The sequence below is a fragment of the Xenopus tropicalis genome, chromosome 6 (assembly GCF_000004195.4).
Source record: "Xenopus tropicalis strain Nigerian chromosome 6, UCB_Xtro_10.0, whole genome shotgun sequence".
Lineage (NCBI taxonomy): Eukaryota > Metazoa > Chordata > Amphibia > Anura > Pipidae > Xenopus > Xenopus tropicalis.
Genome location: NC_030682.2, coordinates 98,987,207 through 99,008,300, shown reverse-complemented (window position 1 = coordinate 99,008,300; position 21,094 = coordinate 98,987,207). Strand labels below are relative to the sequence as shown.

The 21,094-nt window shown below is 36.9% G+C and overlaps 1 protein-coding gene across 2 annotated transcripts in view; it reads left to right on the top strand.

The window, feature by feature from the left end:
• Positions 1–21,094, top strand: part of znf236 (zinc finger protein 236) — a 74,918-nt gene that overhangs the window by 34,765 nt on the left and 19,059 nt on the right. For both annotated transcript variants that reach the window (XM_012965378.3, XM_012965379.3), the window contains 10 exons: positions 1,668–1,928; positions 4,143–4,384; positions 4,904–5,005; positions 7,414–7,565; positions 8,640–8,743; positions 9,679–9,830; positions 10,184–10,402; positions 14,734–15,019; positions 17,796–17,899; positions 20,616–21,020. In XM_012965378.3, coding sequence (XP_012820832.1) covers positions 1,668–1,928; positions 4,143–4,384; positions 4,904–5,005; positions 7,414–7,565; positions 8,640–8,743; positions 9,679–9,830; positions 10,184–10,402; positions 14,734–15,019; positions 17,796–17,899; positions 20,616–21,020 — 2,027 coding nt within the window. The remainder of the gene's footprint in view (positions 1–1,667; positions 1,929–4,142; positions 4,385–4,903; positions 5,006–7,413; positions 7,566–8,639; positions 8,744–9,678; positions 9,831–10,183; positions 10,403–14,733; positions 15,020–17,795; positions 17,900–20,615; positions 21,021–21,094) is intronic.

The window sequence follows — 21,094 nt, the reverse complement described above, 5'->3', positions numbered from 1 at the left end:
AACTGGAGTTTTGTTGCCCAAGTGATGCATTTTGTAGCCTTAGCCTGCTACAAATATTCATCTAACATTTAAATAATTTTTATACAAGATAATCAATCCACAGTATAGAACATGCAGGGCAAAACTTCTGATACTTTCTTACCACAGGCATGGTATGTTTGATGCGACAGGTATCTTTAAAGGGAATTTCAACACCAAGTGAAATTTTGCCTAATGAAAGAAAATGCAGTCTTAACTTTAGCTATTATCTAGCAATATTACACTAGTACAAATATAACAAGCAACATAAATTACATTTTATTATTATTATTTTAGTATTATTATTATTTGTAAATTTAATTGTAAATAAAAGCAGACTTTGTCTCTTTTTGCTCTCTTTATTCTGGCTTTTAAAAGAATATAGCAGTAATCTGCTCTCCTTAAACCAGGACTACATTTCTCCCAATGCCTTGCACTCTTCTTTAGAGGTCTGTTAACACAACAGACAGATGGATACTGCTTTCAAAAGCAATATCATTTCCAAATAACTTCAAACCACTGAAAATTTGTAATTAATTAATATTGGAACTTACTAAAGATACTATTCTTACTAGGCGAAATTATATATTATGTTTATGCGCAATATGGTGTCACAGTGATCGCAATAATAAAACAATATGATTGACTTGTATAATGACAATCTTTCCTTAAAGCCCAAAACAATGTGATTTTATCTCTTAAATATTGTGAAATTGTATGACCTGCACTAAAATGCTGATTGGAATTTCAGATCTGGTGGTTTGTGTGCCCACCTTTAAAGGAGACATATCCTATAAAAATTAACAATGTACCAGTGAATTATATTCCTCTAGATATAGAAGGATTGTGTTAAAAAAGTTGTGTTTCAGGCTGATTTATTGAGAAATTCCCCCAAAACCTCACTAGTCCCGCCCATCTGTTCCATTTCCTGCTGGCTGAATTCTCTGGATGAGCTGGGGAGCCGCCGGCTCTCAGTACACTGCACTGTAGGATAGGAACCAATCAGCAGCTAGGCTGACCTGATAGGGAACTGAAGCCTGTCTGTGCTTGTGTGACTGTAGGACTGTGATTGGCTCTCCCCCTCCTACTGTGCTTCTGGCAGGGACCCTTAGGACACGCCCACACCTCATTTCAAACTCTGACAGAGAAGTGATAGGATCTATAGGGAGCTCCAATAAAGAGGCCATTTTTACAGATAGGATTAATTTTTATCACAAAGTGAAACACAAAGCACTATATATTATTCATAATTGCCTACAAAATTAGGGTTTTTACCATTTATCCAATATGTATCCTTTAAATATTCAGGTGGTCTCCAGGATGCTTATGCCTGGGACTGGTCTGCATGTCCACTCTTGAGACAGTTAAATCAAAGAACATAGAGCTAGATTAACTTGTCAACTTGTATTCCATGCTCCCATTAGGGCATTGGCATAAAGTACTTCCATGGATAAGGTGCCACTCTATTCTTGCCTTAGCATCATTAAGAGGGATCCACCTAAAACTGTGGAGAAAAAGTGTTTTATGCATTAGGCTATATGCACTGAAATAAACTAAAAGCTGAATAGATACATTTTTTCTTTGAGGACCTTACAATGAAAAATTGATAGAAATTGATACTGATGCAGTGTCTTTACTTTTCTGTTTAGATCCCATACCGGTGAAAAGCCATTTAAGTGTACACAGTGTGGAAGAGGTTTTGCATCATCTGGTGTACTTAAAGCTCATATCCGAACACATACTGGATTAAGAGATTACAAGTGTCTTGTATGTAATGGAGCCTTTACCACAGGCGGAAGTCTTCGTCGTCACATGTGTATTCATAATGACTTACGACCTTATATGTGTCCATATTGCCAGAAAACCTTTAAAACCTCTTTAAATTGCAAAAAACATATGAAAACCCACAGGTAATACAGAAAGATAATCATTTATACCATTAATAATTTTGTGTTGTAAAAATATCAGAATAAATTAAAGGATGTGTGCTATTATAAATGTGCTGAGAATAAAGCAGAGCTGGCTTGGGTTTATTTGATACCTCCATAGTACACCCTAATTAGCTAAACTGCAAACTCATACCAACCTCCCAGAATTACTGATATAACAATTGGTTACACATTACATTTGCAACTGAATCTGTGGGCAAAGATCTGTGCTTCTTTTAACTATGCTCTCTAGGATTGAGGACCTTTAGAACCCCTATTAGAAAAGTTCAAATAGCACACAGTCAGTTGCAGTAGTATATAAATAGGGTGAACGCCTGTATGAACTACATATGAGTGTTGAAGTCACATCCTTTTTTGAAAATCCCATTTCCACCTAAAGTCTGTATGAAATTGTAAGGGGATGCAAATAAAATTATGCTGTTGAATTCTCTGCATTATGCACCTTGTCCTTTTTTAGGAGTAATGTGCATATCCTGCACAAAATACACAAAAAAATGTGTCAGACATGTTTTTTGCCTACTATTGCAAAGAAAGCAGTATAAGCAGCAATGGCAGTGGCTTAGAAATCCCCATAGCAGCTGATTGGCCAGGTTAGAAGATTTTGATTGAGCAAAATCTACGTTCAGGGCTAAATCGGAAGAAGGAGGTGAGGTAGAATTCCTATTGTTTCTACCTCTGACGATCAGCCCTGAACATTTGTAGAGGGTGGGAACGATCAATGGTCGCACGAAAGATCGAAAATTGACACGTGTATGGCCACCTTTAGTGTTCATATAGAAAGCACATGTATTCGGGGCATCCCTGCACTCTGACCCTTACACCAAATAAAAAATCAAGTGTAGTGCAGAGCACACCTAAAGCTTAATAGGACTCCTTTGCACGCTGCACTGCTGACGCTCCCTAACTTCCTGTCTCAATGACATGCAAGGCAAAGGAAGAAGAGTGGACAGAAGTGCAGACACCTGCATTCCTCCCCCATCACTTATTCTCATGAATACAGCAACGCCTCTGCGTCCGTACAGTGGTCCAGATAGCAAAGTGCATAAAACATGGCAACTTGCCCCAATTTTAGCACTTTGTGCCCTGTCCCATCATTCATTAATGACAGCTGTAGGTAGAATTTTTAGGTTACGTTTGGTTTCAGGAACAAATAAAATATTTTGTTTTAAACACAATAAAACTGAAAGTATGTGTTGAGGGGTTAAGGTTTATAGTATAAATGGGTTGCTGGTCTTTAGCTGCTACTGCTGTTAGGTAGTCACTGCTTGAGAATGTGGAAATCAGCTTTGCTTAGCAACACTTGACTATAAATGCTAGCTTGTGTGCCACTTAAATAAATGGGAAACTGATGATTATAAGAGACAAGTGTTAGATGTGCTTTTATACACCAAATATCTCTCTCACACACATATGCATGCTTTTTAAGAATGTTATAATGGGGTTTAACAGCCATTTTATTAGACACTATGATTATGTTTATGTAGAAGTTGCATATTTCTGTAGCATTAAGAATTACTAAATCAGCTTGAATAGTAATAGCCATAAATCCTTTACAGTATGGAAGAAAAATTCTCTGTAGAAATGTCTGATGTTTTTTTACACCATTTCAATGTCAAGTCACTTTGGCTATGTGAATGTAAGTAATTTGTCAACTTCATTCAAATGATAAGGCTAAGTGAGAACCAGTTTGAAGATTGTTATTTGGGAGAATGAAAGAAAATCTCAAATAATGGCTTTTTAGTACTGTGAAGACAGTAGTGGAATTTGTGAATATGCTGTATGGTCAGCGGGGATTCTAATCAAGCAATTTAACCAATGGGTATTTAAAACTTTCTGTTATGCTATTCATGCATATGCATGTACCACTCCTGTTTAAACTAAATGTTAACTGTAAACATTCTGCAGATAAGTGATCAGTCACTGCTGTAAAAATATCTCTAGTTTGCATTTGTAGCATGTTCTTTGTAGCCCATTGCCACCACTTAAAGGGACAATACAAACCTAAAATGATGTAGTATACGGCCAGTAAGCAATATTTAGGCTTATGCTTTCTTTTACGATTTAGGTTTGTTGGCAAAATTTGTCCCAATAGAACAAACAAATTTTTCTGTCTTGATACAAAGTGTTACCTATTTCCTGAATGAAATACTGTTTGCAAACACTTTCTTCTGACAGATATGAAGTTGCCAGTCAGCTCCATCAGCACCAGCCAGCAGTTTCAGAAGAGACACCAGCAGATCAGATACATGTTTCTAATCAGATACAAGTAGAAATTGCAGGAGATGGACTGCATCAGTCAAGCAGTGTTGCCAGACAGCCAGAAGCTATTTTACAGCTGAGCCCACAGCCAGTTTTGGACACTGTTTCACCTGCTTTGGGGCAGACTTTGACTGAGCAGAATTTAGAAACTGATGAAGGTGAGTAATAGCCTAAGCTGTGACCAGAGTTGGAAGTGTACTTACTGCAATTGCTACACATCTAAAGAATGCAGAATATAGCATACTACAGGATGAACAGAAATGACCTAATGTACACAACCAGAAGGCTGAGAACCTACCAGAAAGAGCAGGCTATTAAATGTGGAATTGTTGCAGACATTAAGGCAAAGCTTCCACCACAGATTCAAAATACAAATTGTTTCCCCCTCAAAGATTACAAATTTACTAATCTTTAATACATATGGGGAGATCAGTGCAAGATCTCTATGGGTCTGGATTATGTGTCTGCTTTATTTTCTCTGTTGTATATGTTGTCATTTTAGAAATCTATACATTATATTTTTTACTTTTTTACATAGTTATATCACCCGGTTTTTGGCCATTTTGATATTACCATTGCCACTTGTATTGATAATATAGATAATTCTTTATGGCTGTCTGTGTAAAAGGAAATTGTGTGAAGCAGTGTTACAATAAATCTTACATTTGTTTTTGCAGACAGGTTTGTTACTTCCCAGCATGCATTACAGGAGAACATCAACCAGTATGAGACCACAGAACTGCCAACACAATCATATGATCAACAAGGACTTTCACAAGGTAAGCCTTTAGCCAGATTTGCCCCAGGTGATCAGAAGAGATTAATACAGTAAATAGGAGCCAGCGCTACACATTAGATCTGCTTTCAGATAAACTGTTTCTCCTACTCCCATGTACAGTGGCTTGCAAAAGTATTCGGCCCCCTTGAACTTTTCCACATTTTGTCACATTACAGCCACAAACATGAATCAATTTTATTGGAATTCCACGTGAAACACCAATACAAAGTGGTGTACATGTGAGAAGTGGAACGAAAATCATACATGATTCCAAACATTTTTTACAAATAAATAACTGCAACGAATTTTGCAAGCCACTGTAACTAGTCCCAAGCCGGTCTTGGATTTTTTACTATTGAGTGCTATTCTGATATCTACCACTTTTAGCAATACAGGTGCCAGGTAGCTGCTATCTTGCTACCTTCCCATTGTTCTGCTGAGCGGCTACTGGGGGGGACTTGCAGCGCAGCAGTAAAGAGTGACTGAAGTTTATCAGAGCACAAGTTACATGGCTATGGCACACTGGGAAATGAAGAATATGGCTAGCCCCATGTGAAATTTCAAAATTAAATTAGAAAAAATCTTTTTGCACTTAAAAAACAGATTCAATGCCGGATAATCTCTATTAACTGATGTTTTTGTTTTATGTGTTCCCATGACAGTGTTCCTTTAAGCTGCATTGGCGCAGTATCATTGCAGTGTTACTGTTGGATGCCAAAACATCTAAGTCTTGGTATTTTTAGAGAGGAAGATAGTGAAGAGTAACTACAGAAACAATACAGAATTTGTAATTGTTGATGTTTAAAAAGTTTATTTCATGCTTTGTAGCTTGTAATACATTTTTACTTTAATAGTACCCCATTAATTACTTCTTCTATTTGGTAACTGACTAAACAGTCTTCCCAGTGCAGCTGAAGGAAGGAAATCACTGCACAGTAGTTCTTTTGGCTGCTAGGGTCATTGACCTATCAGAAAAACTGGAATTAGGCAGATAAGTTGAAAATTGGCAAGAATATTTAATGATAACTAAAAATTAAATTAACTATGAATGGACTAATAGGGGTATTTACTAAAATTCAGATTTATGTGTTTTTTTTTCAATTTTTTTAAAACTACCACTAAAATCATTTCCACTAATAGCATTCATTTATCAAAAAAATCCAAATTGAAAAAGCACAAATTTACATGAAAACCACAACTTTTCTGTATCGATACACAAAAGCCAGCATCAAAAAAATCCCAAAACCTAGAAACCATGACGCACAGAAGGATCTTCTAATTGTAAAAGGGACATCTGCCATTGACTTATACATGATCTTGACAGGTTTTAGCTGACATATTTTTGCATTCAGAATTGTCACAGTTTTGTCGCATAATAAATCACTACATACTAATTCATACTCATTCTCTGTGCTTGATTTGATTCCAGACTTACTTTAGTCTTGTTAAATATTTCAGTGTGTTAGTCTAGTCAGAAGGGTTCAGCTCACAATATACATACAGATATACACTGTAAAACAATAATATAACTGTATATTCATTGGTAAGGGTAATATTTTTGGCCATTATTGTTTTTTTGAGGTTTTTATAATAAATGTCATGTGCTTCCAAAAAAAACACCCAGATAACCTCTAAATCTGCCCCATAATAAATGGAGAAAAAGCCATGTTTTTTTAACACGGAAAAAATTAGCTTTAGTGCAAAAAAACAGGAAACAGTGTAATATTGAACAGTCAACCTGAAAATATAAAATATAAGTACACACAAATGTTTAAGGGGTTGTTCAGCTTTGAGTAATATTCTGAGACAATTTGCAATTGGTCTTCCTTTTTTATTAATTGTAGTTTTTTAATTTCAATAATTGTCCAGCAATCCTCCAGTATGGCGTTAAAACAGCTATGTGGTAGCTATGGTCAAAATTACCTTAGTAACCAGGAAGTGGTTTGAACGAGATATTGATATATGAATAGGAAAGGGACTTAATAGAACAAAAGTTATAAAAAGTAACAATAGCACAATAACAATAATAAAAATTTAGCCTCACGGTTAAATTAAAGGTGAACCACTGCTTTAAACTTATTTTTCATTTGAATGCATGTCATTAATCCCTTAAATTCTGTTTTTTTGGGGGGGGTTATAATAGCTGAACATTAATAGGAAATGTAGGAAATACAAGACAAGTAATAATTATCAATGCTTCCTTATTACATTTTGATATGTTTGTCCAAGTAGTAATGTAATTAAGCCCAAGACAATATTTGTCCCTTGTTCTAAACTGATCATTTTTTATTAACTGAAAGATGTGTGATTTACACAATAATTATGTGTTCTAAATCAAGTTATCAAGAAATAAAAACCATCTTGTAGACTAAACCTATTTGAATGTAACATCTGGTATGTCTTTCCTAGGCTTTACTGTGACCGATAGCTTTAGCCAGCAAGCCCAGTTTTCAGCTGTGCAGCAGCTACAGGATTCTAGCACCCTGGAGTCTCAGGCTCTTTCAACCAGTTACCAACAACCCACTCTTCTGGAAGTGCCTACTGCAGACACCATTAATGTCGTAAGTAACTGCCTAGCATTCCGCGCCACTGGTATATCCAAATATAGTGTGTATATAACAATTTTTGGCATCTTCTACTAGCACTCAGAAATAAAAAAGATCACATTTTTGAACTAATAGTAGTGGGTACAGCCCAATCCATGACATTTAGTATTCAAATGAATTTAAAGAATTTTGGGGCAAGTAGCTATAATGATAATGATGTGTGTGCTATAACTTTTAGACAACAGAAAAAAGATGGCTGAATACAGCAGACCTGATAGCAAACACACTACAGGACAGGACTTCCTCTTTAAAGATTATATTGTTTATGTCAGTAGCACACAGGAAGATTTACTCATTTTGCCTGCTGGGTTTTTCAGTAGCTCAAAAACACACAGGTCCAAACCTTGTTGGCCAGTTGTCTAAAATATGTGACATTATGATAGAGCTGGGCGGTATGACCAAAAATTTATATCACGGTATTTTTCAAAATGATATCGGTGTCACGGTATTTGACGGTATTTTTTTTTTCCATGCATGATTAGGTGTTAACCCCATTTCCTAATAAATTAGAGAATAATTACTGCAATATTGAAAATTTAGAGTCAGGCAAGCGAAGGATCGGCAACAGAAAGTCGTAAGGTAAATGAGGCAGGCTTAGTTTCCCAGGCAAGGCCGCAGACAACATAGCACAGGAGGAGGCGTTTGATAGCTTTAAATACCCCCCACGCATGCGCAGAACCGGCGCCGTCAGCGCGTCACGGACGTGCACGATTTGACATATATACGTGCGCTTTGACGCACGCGCAACATCCCGGGGGCAACGGGCCGCACGCAAGGAGGGGTGCACGGGTGAGTACCCCGACACCCCGGTATTGCGGTATCTGAAAAATTAATATAGTTTTAAAAAAAAACATCAGTATTCGGTATTAAACGGTATATCGCCCAGCCCTACATTAAGAAGGAATCACAAGTTTTGGTGCTTGCATGTTCATGCAGTTCTTACAGGAAGCATAGAACAGTTTAGAACTTTGGGACTACATTTTTTTTACCTCTTTTTAAGTTTTTTGTTGTTTTGTTTGTTTTTCGTAGACTGCTCGCTTAATTCAAGAGGGGACACATGAAGAAATTGAACTGCAGACCCAGAGTGCACCATTTTTGGAATCCACGGAGGACAGAAGCAGGCGTGCTTACAGGCTAGTAGCTCTTAAACTGAAAAAAAGAAAATGGTGAAATATAGTGGAGGGTATCTAACTCTTGTATTAGATTACTGTTTGAAAATAATAAAGGTTAATAAATTGGTTCTGAATTTTTACAAAGTAATATGGGTTGGGTTATGGCACAAGTAATACTTCTGGGTACATGGTTTAATCCCTGTTTGGGGAAACCTTTAAGCAGTTGTTGCCTGGAAACACTGCAGTCTGTTTTCCAGGACAGTAGTCTGGCAAGTGTTTACAGGAAGTTCCTGTCCAAGTCCATAAGCCTTATTTTTGCACTACTTAAAATAGGGTGCTCAATACACCTGAAAGGTCTAATGTCAGCTTTTTTCCCCACCAGCAGTTTAAATGGCAATACCATTACCTGCCTCTAGGCAGTGACATCAAAGGCATGTTCCTGGCATTGTGCACAGGCTGAGAATTTTTGCCCACAACTGCTTGGGCTTGTATATGTCTGTTTAACAGGTGGATGCTGTTAATTTTGCTACTGATAACACAATGCAGCATTGAGCTTGTCTCTCTACCAGTGTAGAATATGCCATTTGTAATGTTAGCCCGCACCCAGTGCAGAAATGTCATACTTACAGCTAGGAAGTTAATTGATGTCAGTTGTCAGTTGTTGCTAATTTGGTGAAAATTATTAATTCTGAAAATGTATTGCAAAGTTTAGCATGTCAGTGGGATGAAGCTGATTTTCCAAAGAGAGCAAATGAACCATCTGCCAGCCTGTCTTCATTTTTAGGCTTCAGGTATCCAGTACGGGAAAATAGTGGTTACTGGTAATGTAATAGCCACACAAGTCCCCATTGCCACCAACCTCAAGTCCAAGTTTTGCCCTGTTTATAACTGTGTCCTCTATTATAGCATTTTTTTGTAAGAAGGAATAACTTCACTGTACATTTTTTTTTTTTTAGATGTGACTATTGCAATAAAGGTTTCAAAAAGTCTAGCCATCTTAAGCAGCACATTCGCTCACATACTGGGGAGAAGCCATATAAATGCACAATGTGTGGCAGAGGCTTTGTTTCATCAGGGGTTCTTAAGTCACATGAAAAGACTCATACAGGTAAAAATTAAAGAGAACATAATCAATATATTCAATCAATATATATATCAGAAATATGGGCGCTATACCTTACAACATCTTTATAATGGAATTTACAGTTGTTTTGAACATAAGATTAATTATTATTAAATAATTTTGATTATTTATACACTATTTTATGCAGGGTAAAATATACCATATTGTTAAGTAGGGGTGATTGATTTCATTCTTTCTTCTCCCATTTTATAAAAGGATACAAACGGGATATATTTTGTACAGAAATACATTTTTTGTAATATGCAGTAAATTGTTGGCCTGTAAGCCATTTTTGAAGATTTTATTTTTTTTATCCACATTTCTCTCTGCCTTTTTAGGAGTTAAAGCTTACAGCTGCACCATTTGCAATGCAGCCTTTACAACTAATGGCAGCCTGACACGTCATATGTCAACACACATAAGTATGAAACCCTATAAATGTCCTTTCTGTGATGAAACCTTTAGAACAACTGTGCACTGCAAAAAACACATGAAGAAGCATCAGAATATTGGCCCTGCTCTTGTTCCTGACACTGATGAGACTGCAACAGAAGAAGGTAATTATAGTCCCAAAACCAATGAAGTAGCATCAGACAACTGAGTGCTTGAAGAAATAGTATTTGTTTCTTGTCTTCTGTGTTTTGCCATCTCTTATATTGTGTCAACAAAACCTCACCCAGTCTGTTGTTTTCAGTGAAGCCTTGCATATTCATGGCCTGCTTCCAAAAAAACTACACAGAACTTGCTTCCACTGGGGTTGTTGTTATCTCCATGAAGTGCTGGACTGGAAATCTGGTGTTCCATGCAGATAGCAGTGTCAGGAGACACAGTCCAGCCCTGTCCTTACTGCCTGCCTTTGGGAAGGTAATAAGTACAGGGCTCAGTGCGGGCTGCATCTCCTTCCACTTCCTAAATTGCACATGCAAATGACGCGCAAGTTTGTGGCGAGTAGAGGGTGGGAGGTAAGGAAGCCTACACATTCTCCTGAAATTGGGCACAGAGGCCTGCGGCTATTCACACAATGCCCCACACAGTGGGCAAAGTGTAAAAGTAGCCTTTTTTTTTTAACATTGCATGGAGAATTGTGAATGAGCCTTTATATCTGTGGCCTATAGCAGAATGTGTAAAAATCATTTTATATAACTTCCAATGTCATTATTGTTACAGGTATGGGACCTGTTATCAAAAATGCTTGGGATCTGGGGTTTTCTGTATAAGGGATCTTTCTATAATTTGGATCAACTTACCATAAGTCTTCTAAAAAAAGAATTTAAACATGAATTAAACCCAATATAATTGTTTTGCCTCCAATCCAATAAGGATTAATTATATCTTAGTTAGGTTCAGGTTCAAAGCACTGTTTTATTATTACAGAGAAAAACATTTTTTTTTAAATGTTAATTATTTGATTAAAATGCAGTCTATAGCAGATGGCCTTACCATAATTCTGAACTATCTGCATAACTGGGATCCTTACCCTGTACTATAAAAACATCCAGAAAATAAAACAAAGCACACAGAGAATCAATATGTTGGTTGAAAAGTGGCTAGTAACTCTCTTACTGATAATTATATAAATGTGCAATTAAAGCTGTTTTAGGTATGAACACATACCGTGCAAATGTAAATCAAGTTACCCCCTGATCCCATTCAGTGCAGTAGGATCACAGCAATGTGGGTGTTACTGGTGGGCCAGTAGTTCAGAAGTGTATATTTTCTCAGTGATTTGTACATAACCTTTAAACCAGAGACACACTCTGGATTATACACTGACATACACTGCCTGACATTTTGTTTTTTCTTGTTGTCTTTTAAGATTTTGTATATTTAAGTGACAACATTAAAATGCTGTGTTGTCACACTAGTCTTGACATGCTGCAGTTTTGAATCAGTCACTGCGGTTTTGAATTTATATTGCTTAATTATAAAAGCAGCGTTTAACAAGTAACAGAATTCTGAATCCGTGACGTTGGTTTGGACACGTTCAGATCAAATGTGTGAGCATGCTTTCAACGAGAGGCACCTACTAGTAGAAAGGCGCATGTTTCATACTGCTAACCTTACTTTGACTCCGTCACAGTTTTTACAATCTATTGTTTTTTCATGACTTAGAACTAGGGATGTGCCGAATCCACTATTTTAAGATCTGGCCGAACCCCAAATTCTTTGTGAATACCGAGCCAAATGCTAATTTGCATATGTGAATTAGGACAAGGAGTAATTAAAGACATCCCTGCGCTTCACTTTCATCGAAAAATTTTCCACCATGCCTATGTGACAAAAAATCACATGATTATAAGGATTCGGATTTGGTTCAGAATCCTGCTGAAAAATAGAGAATCCCTAACCAAATCTTGGTTTCGGTGGAACGCTACTTAAAACATTCTATTCTCAGTGAGAAATTCTCATTTATTGTCAGAAATTTCTATTCATTTTGTCACTGAAAGTAGTTTCCAGTTCCACAGAGTGCTTAAAACCTTAATACCGTTCAGCCACTTGACCTCTAACGGGGTGAAAAACATTAAGCTAAAAGCATGGGACATTTTTGTTGATTTCTAAATCTTACCCCGTGTATCACCTGCCATGGCCTGTATTCTTCAGTTATGTATTTCCTGTTTTCATTTAAAAAATCAGCCTGTAATCCAATACAGGTATAGGATCCATTATCCAGAAAGCTCCGAATTAGGGAAAGGCCATCTCCTGTTCTTTTTCTCTGTAATAACAAACCAGTACCTTGTACTTGATCCCAACTAAGATATAATTTATCCTTGCTGGAGGGAAAAAAATCAATTAGGTTTATTTAATGTTTAACTTATTTTTTAGTAGATTTAAAGAATGGAGATCCAAATTATGGAGAGACACATTATCCAAAAAAAACTCAGGTCCCGAGTATTCTGAATAACAGGTTCCATACCTGTACCACTATACATTATTTCGTTTTGATGTTGGCTTCTCAGCCAACAGATGATGCAGCCAACTATTTTATGTATGGTCCAGGGTATGCATATACTAGATATAGTTTCAGGGCCCATAACAAAGTAAATGAGGTGAGATCTTCAGTATTTCAGAGCTTTAAAGGGTGTTTTGACCAAAGTACGTAGTGGGAACACTTGTAGTTAAAATGCCAAATTTGACTTGCCTGTTATGTTTTTATCTTTTATAGGTTATGAGTAGAATTTTATTTTTTTCTATGCCTGCACCCTGTCAGTTGGGATTCCTTGATTTCATCCTCCTGAAATATAATTATCCTACAAGACTTATGGCAGTGAAACACATAGCATATGTCTGCTGGCATATTTTAGCCAGCTGAGAAACTTTTTATACCCCCTCTCCCTGTGCCACCTGTCATTGCCATGAATGGAAACTGCCTCTCACCGCTGGATTTCAGCCCAAAACATGTAAATATGCATTTTCTGTCTGAAAACCAGCTGTCATGATTGGCATCAGGCAGTTTCCATTCGTGAGACTGACAGGAAGCGCCGAGAGATATTGGGCTTTACTCCATCAGCTTCAGTACACTTTTATCTGCATTATCTTTATTTATCATACAGGCAGTCATCTGAACTTTAAGTAAAGCATTTTTGCTATATATGTTTATTGATGGATAATTATTGATATACAATTCCTCATAATGCAGCATTTATACATCAAAAGGGCCTTATCATTTATTTAGCCCTACCGACTGGTACCTGTCCAAAAAAAATTGTCCAGATATCGATTAGGCAAATTTAAAAAAGGATAGGATCAATATGATATTACCCACCACCAGGTGGACATATTGAGGAAAGATCTGCTGATTTGTTAACTTTGTCAAAAGGAAAAGACCTTCACGTGTATGGCCACCTTAATACTCTTTTTCCTTTATTAACCCTTAAAACAAATTTTGCCTGTAAACCCCACACACACAAATTTAATCAGTGAACAGCCTCTTTGAAATCTTTCAATACCTGCCACACTGGTTGTCCAGACGTTAATAGTAAGGCTGCAACATCTCCTTAATCACTTAGATTTCCTTCTCCTCCTGAAACCCACTTGCCCCCCCCTCAGGAATTTGCTTTGGCTGTTGGCTTGTGGGCATGCTCAGTTGTTCTAAGCTCAGATTACCAAACACGCCCCCCCAGCCTAGCAGTCAGTGAAGAGATGGCATTGCTGGTTCCCATAGAAACTCAGCTCTAGCTGTCTGCTTCAGTTTTTTTCTCCTGAGCTCAGCTTTACCATTACAGTGCTCAAACAAAGCAGAACTTTTATCAGAGATAGTTGTGCCTGTGTGAGCCTGTATTCTTGATGAAATGTATGCTAAATAAGGGTGTGTGTGTATGCTGTTTGCAGATTTAAATGTATCCAATTATGTATGAGAGGAAAAATGGCCACCGGGCGCAAGCTGCTATTTGCTTTAGGAGCATGCGATGGTGCTGGCAAACGGAGGGTATATATGCAGTACAAATGATGCCATTTGGGTGGGGGAGGCATGCCCAACTGATATACATTGTAGGCAAATGTAGGCTTTACATGTCCTTTAAATGCTAAAAAGGGCAAACACGTCAACTGAAGCTACTCCATGTTTTTTGAGAAGTAGATAATTGGATTTTTAGTGCGCACAGATGGAGAGCTGGACTTTATTTTCTGTGTATGTTAAAAAGTAGTCTTTCTATTTTCCAACATTCTTTCAAAATACTGCCTGGTAGCCCTATTAACTACAAACTAGGTAGACTTTTAAATGCTAGATTATAGGGGAGAGAAGAAAGGAAGAACAGAGGAAGGAAATGAAGTTGATACATTACTTAGGTTACTAATATTAACACTACTAATGAATTATGGGAAAGAGTCACCATAAATAATTTACAAACACAGAAAATATCTTTTTGTTTATGCAACTTTTTCTTTTTAGGAGTTTTGGGTTTAGAGACAGAAGATGAAAGCGCAGAAAGATCAGCCTCGCGCAAGTCTCGCCATGGAGTCATAACATTTACTGAAGAGGAAACTGCAGAACTTGCAAAGATTCGACCCAGAGAAGGAGCCACAATATCCGAAAAGGTTCTGGTGCAGTCTGCAGCAGAGAAAGACAGAATAAGTGAGATTAAAGATAAACAAGCTGAAATGGAAACCGAACCTAAATTTGCCAACTGTTGCTCTTTCTGTCCAAAAAGCTTTAAAAAACCAAGTGATTTAATCAGGTATACAAACAATCCTTTTTTTCATAATTTTATCTATTTATTTTGTGGATAGAGAGTGATTACGGTGTCAGTTACCTGCAGAGAGTTACTGGGGGCCTTCTGTTACAGTAGGACTGAGGAGAACCATGATTATCCTGAGCTGTGATTTTAGTATTGGGCCAGTTTGCACATGGGAAGTTACTTATAGCGAACATTCGGTGATATTTTTTTTTTCTAACTAGCTTAAAGTAGAACAAATGATTGAAACATTTTTGATTGGTTTTTGATTGGTTGCCATGGGTTACTTTACATGGGTACATTTGCCCCAGTCAGCAAGCAGCAACTAATGACCACCTTAAAAGCAAATATCTTTTTGGTCAACATGGGTCACTGCACTTGGGCAAACTTAGTTTTATTACAAGTGGGATTTTTTTAGCATTAAGAAATTGTAAAAAGGTTTATATAACATTTGCTCGCTTACATTTTCCCACTTGAAGGAATAGTATATACATAAAAACACCTTTCACAAAATTAACACAATAAATAAATAGGACATGTTTTAGGGCTCTGGCACACGAGGGAGATAAGTCGCCCGCGACTCATCGAAGTTGCCTCTCGCCGCGATTTCCGCAAATTGCAGCGCCGCGTATGCCATCCCACCAGCGATTTAAATCTTCGCCGGTGTGATGTCATATCGGGGAGATTAGACGCCCGCAACAAGGGGAATTTGTCGCGCGCGACTAATCTCCCTCGCGTGCCAGAGCCCTTAAAGCACAATAAAGCATGAATTTGAAAGTTGGGCTATTTTCATTGACCCCTCCAACACAGTTTATCCAGAGCTCCCTTTCTACCTTTAAGCAAACAAACCCCTCCCTTCTCTAATCAGTAGCATTTGAGCAGCTTATTGCAGCTTATTATCATTGGCTTCTTAGTGGACTGGTAATACGTTTTATCAGCTCATTTGAAGTTCTTTGGGATCAGAAAGTGACAGGAAGTACTAAAGTTAACTGACTTTGTATTCTTGTTTAGTGCCAGAAATTACAGAAACCATAGCTATTTCCTATGTTCAGTGTATGTTCAGCACAAGTCCTATTCATTGAGATTACGTGTTGAAAAGGGAAGCATAATGTCCCTTTAGCTGTATGCACTTGTCTGTACATTGTTTGTGTTTGGGTGTATAGTTTTGTTGTGTGCTATTAGTGTGCCCAGTTTTAAAGGGATACTAAATTTCAGTTAGACTGAGTTGGAGAAACCTTACCCTACTCTTGCATTGCCACAGCCTTGCTTTCATACCAGCTACATATGCAATTCATACGCTGCTTGGTTTAATGATAATTAGATAACATCATGTATAAATCACTTGTTTCTAAGTAACCAGGCAACAGCCAGCTAAATTGATTACTACTCAGCCAAGCAATATGGGGCTTTCTCATATATCTGTATTAAAAAGGAACAAATGATCAGACCACTACTCAGAAAGTCATTCTGATTGTATATCCGCTTAACCAACTAATGACCCAATACATACACTAATACTAGCCATATGCTTTATTACTTCCATGAAAAACTATATTAATGATTCCATTGGCAACAGGCCTGTAATTAATTGGAAAAAAAATGCAAATATGAAATCTGTTACCAAGGCCCAAGCATTTTCCTCAAATTGAACTGTTTAGGAAATGTCATAAGGGTTTCCCTGAAATAAGGCATATGGCTGTTTTCTGTTTCTGTATTCTTTACTTGGAGAATTGTACAAAATAAGCCTACAGAGTATATTCTTTCTACAAAGCATTCACTGCAAAATGTAAAAGACAACAATTTTACTTTCTTTTTATAATAATGCAAATACATAAACTGGAAATTATTGTCTTGTTGAGAGCTTTTTTTTTAGAATCATTTTAGTAGTATAAATAATGCATTAGCTTAGAAGATGCTGTTTGTTTAGCACTGACAATTTGTAACTGTTTTCCTAAAACTTTCAACCCGTATACAGTGTGTTATTCCAAGATGGTAACAAAACATAATTTACCCAGCAATTTGCCAAGCGAAAGCATCTGATTACATCTCCATCTCAAAAGCAGCACTCTCTAAATAAACATGCATCACTATTACCGATAATTATGAGAGCGAGCTTTAATGTACTCTCCATAGAATGTAAACATGGCAGTGTAACAGAATTGCCAATAGGGGGATCTCTTCATTCACTAAGAATATTAAAATAAGGCAAATTAAAAATAGATGAACTTTTTTTTTTTTAAAGCTATTTGCTTAATCTTGCCATACAGTGTTAAAGAGAGTGGATTCTGGTTTCCTTTGCTAGTAACCTTTTAATAAAGATTTAAAATGTAGCATAGATTATAGGGCTCTAATTACTGTCTTTTGCTTATTTACTGAATTCTTCATATTGTTTTATTGTTGCATTCTTACCATTAAATCACAGAAGTTATCATCCCATTTACAGGGGTAATCATTACTTTTTTGTTTAGTAATATTCTGCATAAAATATATTTTTGAGTTTAAACTTCCTACATATACAATATCTTTGTCCTATGTGTCCCGTGTCTTTAATTTAGGGCAGGTCTGTCCAGATGGGGCCTGTGGGCAGGGTGGGGCCCTCCAAAGAAATGTTATGACCCCCGGCCTGCTCAAGGGCTCCATTGACTTCACTGTATGACATCATCATTTTCATTTAATCTGGCTCTCCAACATTCTGTATGAGTAGCTAAAATACTAGGTCAACCACTGGGAAGATTCAGTGCTATAAAACTTAACGAACAGTTGGTTTATTTTAATTTAGGCATATCCGCATCCATACTGGTGAAAAACCTTTTAAATGTGACGAATGTGGAAAGAGTTTCACTGTTAAATCAACGCTGGATTCTCATGTGAAAACACATGCAGGTTAGTGGAAATGTAAATTACAGTGGTTTTCACTTTACACAAAGCATATTAGTTATATAACTAATAAACTGATGGCTATACAGGTATGGGACCCATTATCCAGAATGCTCGGGACCTGGGTTTTTCCGGATAAGGGGACTTGCCGTAATTCGGATCTCCTACCTTAAAGCGGACCTGTCACCTTAAGAAATAATTTCAAATTGTTTTCTATTGTGTTTGGCAAGCAAAATAAACTTTACTTACACTATATAAATTATTGTAATCTTATTTTCTTCAGCCTTGGAATTCTCAATTTCAGCAAGCAGGCAGGTGCCATTTTGTGGACACTGTTATCAAAGCAGGCATTGCATCCTGCCAAAATCTTGTTTCTGTGCCAGTGTGGGGGGAACTAATGCCCATGTCCATGCACTGGTTACATAATTAGATGGTGAGGATGGAGGGGGAATGTGAGGAGGGCAACAACATCTAAGAAGTTCTGAATTGAAAGTGAAAGTAACTGTCTGCCCCACCTCTATGCCTAAGGCATAGAGGCGGGGCAGGCATTATATGATTGACAGCTGGGATTTTAAAATGCTTTTATAATGGATTTGGATGTGGTAATAAACTTTCTGGATAATGGTTTTCCGGATAAGGGGTCCGATACCTGTAATAGATATTAATTGTTGCTGATAGAGAGCTCTGTATGCATTATGCACCTTGTACTAAATATTGCATATGGATTCCATATATGGTCTTTGTTAAAGGACAAGTTGGTATCCCTATAGTATAGGCAGTTTTTATTCTTTGTTCTGAAATATTTGATTTTTTTTAAAAAGTAATTTCAGCATTTTTAAAATACACATTGGTTGTCATGGTTGCACACCATATCCTACTCCCATTTATCTATTTATGAAATTTCATGTTAATGTTTCATTTTTTCATGAATATTCAAGTGCCACAGAGTACATTCTGAGCACGTAATTTATCATTGCTCTTAAAATTGGTGCTTCTGTACCAATATACAGTGGGAAATTTGGGGAAAAGCAGAAATATGTGTTGGTATTAAAGAGAAGTGTTACTGAAACAAGTTTTAGCTATCTTTCCATTTTCTATAACTACATTCTATATCCACAGGAAACAGGTGTATTTATTGATAAGTATACAATTAGACACTATTTTATTCTTGAAGTGGCAATAATGTATATATATCAAAGTCTCTGTAACACTGTAGTATTATAAATGTTTAAAAGCAATGTTAGGTCAGTGATCACAAACCTTTGGTGGGTTGTTCTGGACATTATTTGTTGGCTATTGCCAAGGTTATATGGGGATCTAAAAATGTTTGCAACTTTATTGTTTGATGATTACTTGCAGCAGTAACTGCATCTGATCCAACTTTGTAGTAAAGGAAATCAAAGTAAAATTGTTGAGCCCTTGCTATTCTAGCAGTTCCATTACTGTTTCTTCAAAGTTAAAGCTACATGAATCACAGCTAATTTCAACTTCTCAATCTGAATCACTTGTGTGAAGGAGTCTTAAAAGCTACATAAAATATTCATCCCCATTTCTGAGCCATCTGGTTGAGTTTTTTTTTCTGTGGCAGAAAGTTGTTTGTTAGTCTGCCCTTGGATCTGTTGACTGTTTAGCTGCACCTCTGACACATTTGCGGTTCAATACCCATTAAGGGATTAGGCCCTATTGATGGCTCACTTCTTGACTGGCTGCCGTTAAACCTGAGGATTGTATAATTAGACCAATAAACATTCACTTTGATTTTGCAGAGATGATAATATGTAAGCAGTGGTGAAAACTTAAGCACTCAATTAGAATTGATTTGTCTAGGGTTCTAAGTATAAAAAGAGAGATTTACAGAGACACCTAAAAGGACATAAAAATCAGAACGTGACAGGCCATTATGTTCTATGGTTTGCTCATAAACAGATATACTTTTTTAATAAAGCTAAGTTGTAAGTTATTGAACCTTTGTTTATATTTTATTTTCTTCTTTGCTGCAACTCTAAATTGCTTTATTCATCTTAACTTGTTTACTTTCTGGGTGCAACAACAGATTTTCTAACTTGTAGTACAGTGTATACTGACCAAAACTTATTATTGCATTACTTCTCTGTATTTATTTTACCCTACCCATGAGGAAATTGTGGAATGGTTTTATACATTCCTCCTTTGCACATTGTACTCATGAGTTGTATTATTTGATTCTTATCTGTCATAGTACCTGTCTCAACTTATAAAATTTGTCAACAGATGACAACAGAACACCGTCTGGTGATTTGAAAGAGTTATACATATCGCTCATTGCTTTAGTTCAAAGAATATATAAGATAGTATATAAGTGTTCCTCTCAAATCTTATCATAACTGACCTTCAGGCTGGGCATCTAGGAGCATAAATATAGCCCTAACTGGCCTTCAGGCTGCACTTCCTTCAGTTACTTTTACAGGCTCTAAAGTTTGGGATGCACTTCTTTAGAGGGTCATCTCTTTGTTTTTAGTTTTTGTTTTACAATGTTTTTTTACATTTTTTTCTCCATATGGTAAGTGGACTCTCAAAAGAAAATAAGTATTTCACAATTGCAAGTACCTATAGGCAGTATCTATAGTATCTAGATTTGTACCTTGGTGACTTAAATTGGAAACCTTAGTCTACAGTTGCATATTTTTTCATGGAAATAGAATTTGCCTCTTTCTTATCCTTTAACATATATTTATATTTTTAGGGCAAAAACTGTTCAGCTGTCATGTCTGCAGTAATTCTTTCTCAACGAAAGGTAGCCTGAAAGTTCACATGCGTCTGCATACAGGTGCAAAGCCATTCAAGTGCCCTCACTGTGATATGCGCTTCCGAACATCTGGACGCAGGAAAACTCATATTCAATGTCATTACAAAGCTGATGCCAAAAGAATCAGGAAGCCGGTTGTACGCAGGCATCTTTCTCAAGTTGTAGCACCCCCATCTAGTGCCACAACTACCACAACTGAGTCACTGCAGCCGATAAACCTACTTAACACATCAGCCACAGACCCTAGTGTCTTCATCACTAATAGTTCTGTTCTTTCAAGCCAATTTGATCAAAGCCTGCAGGGACTTGTTGGGCAAGCAATTCTCCCTGCTTCTGTATCAGGTAAGCAGATATTGTCCCGGACCATAAAACTTTTGTGATTTTGTCTGAACTACAGTTTGTTTTATCTAAGAAAA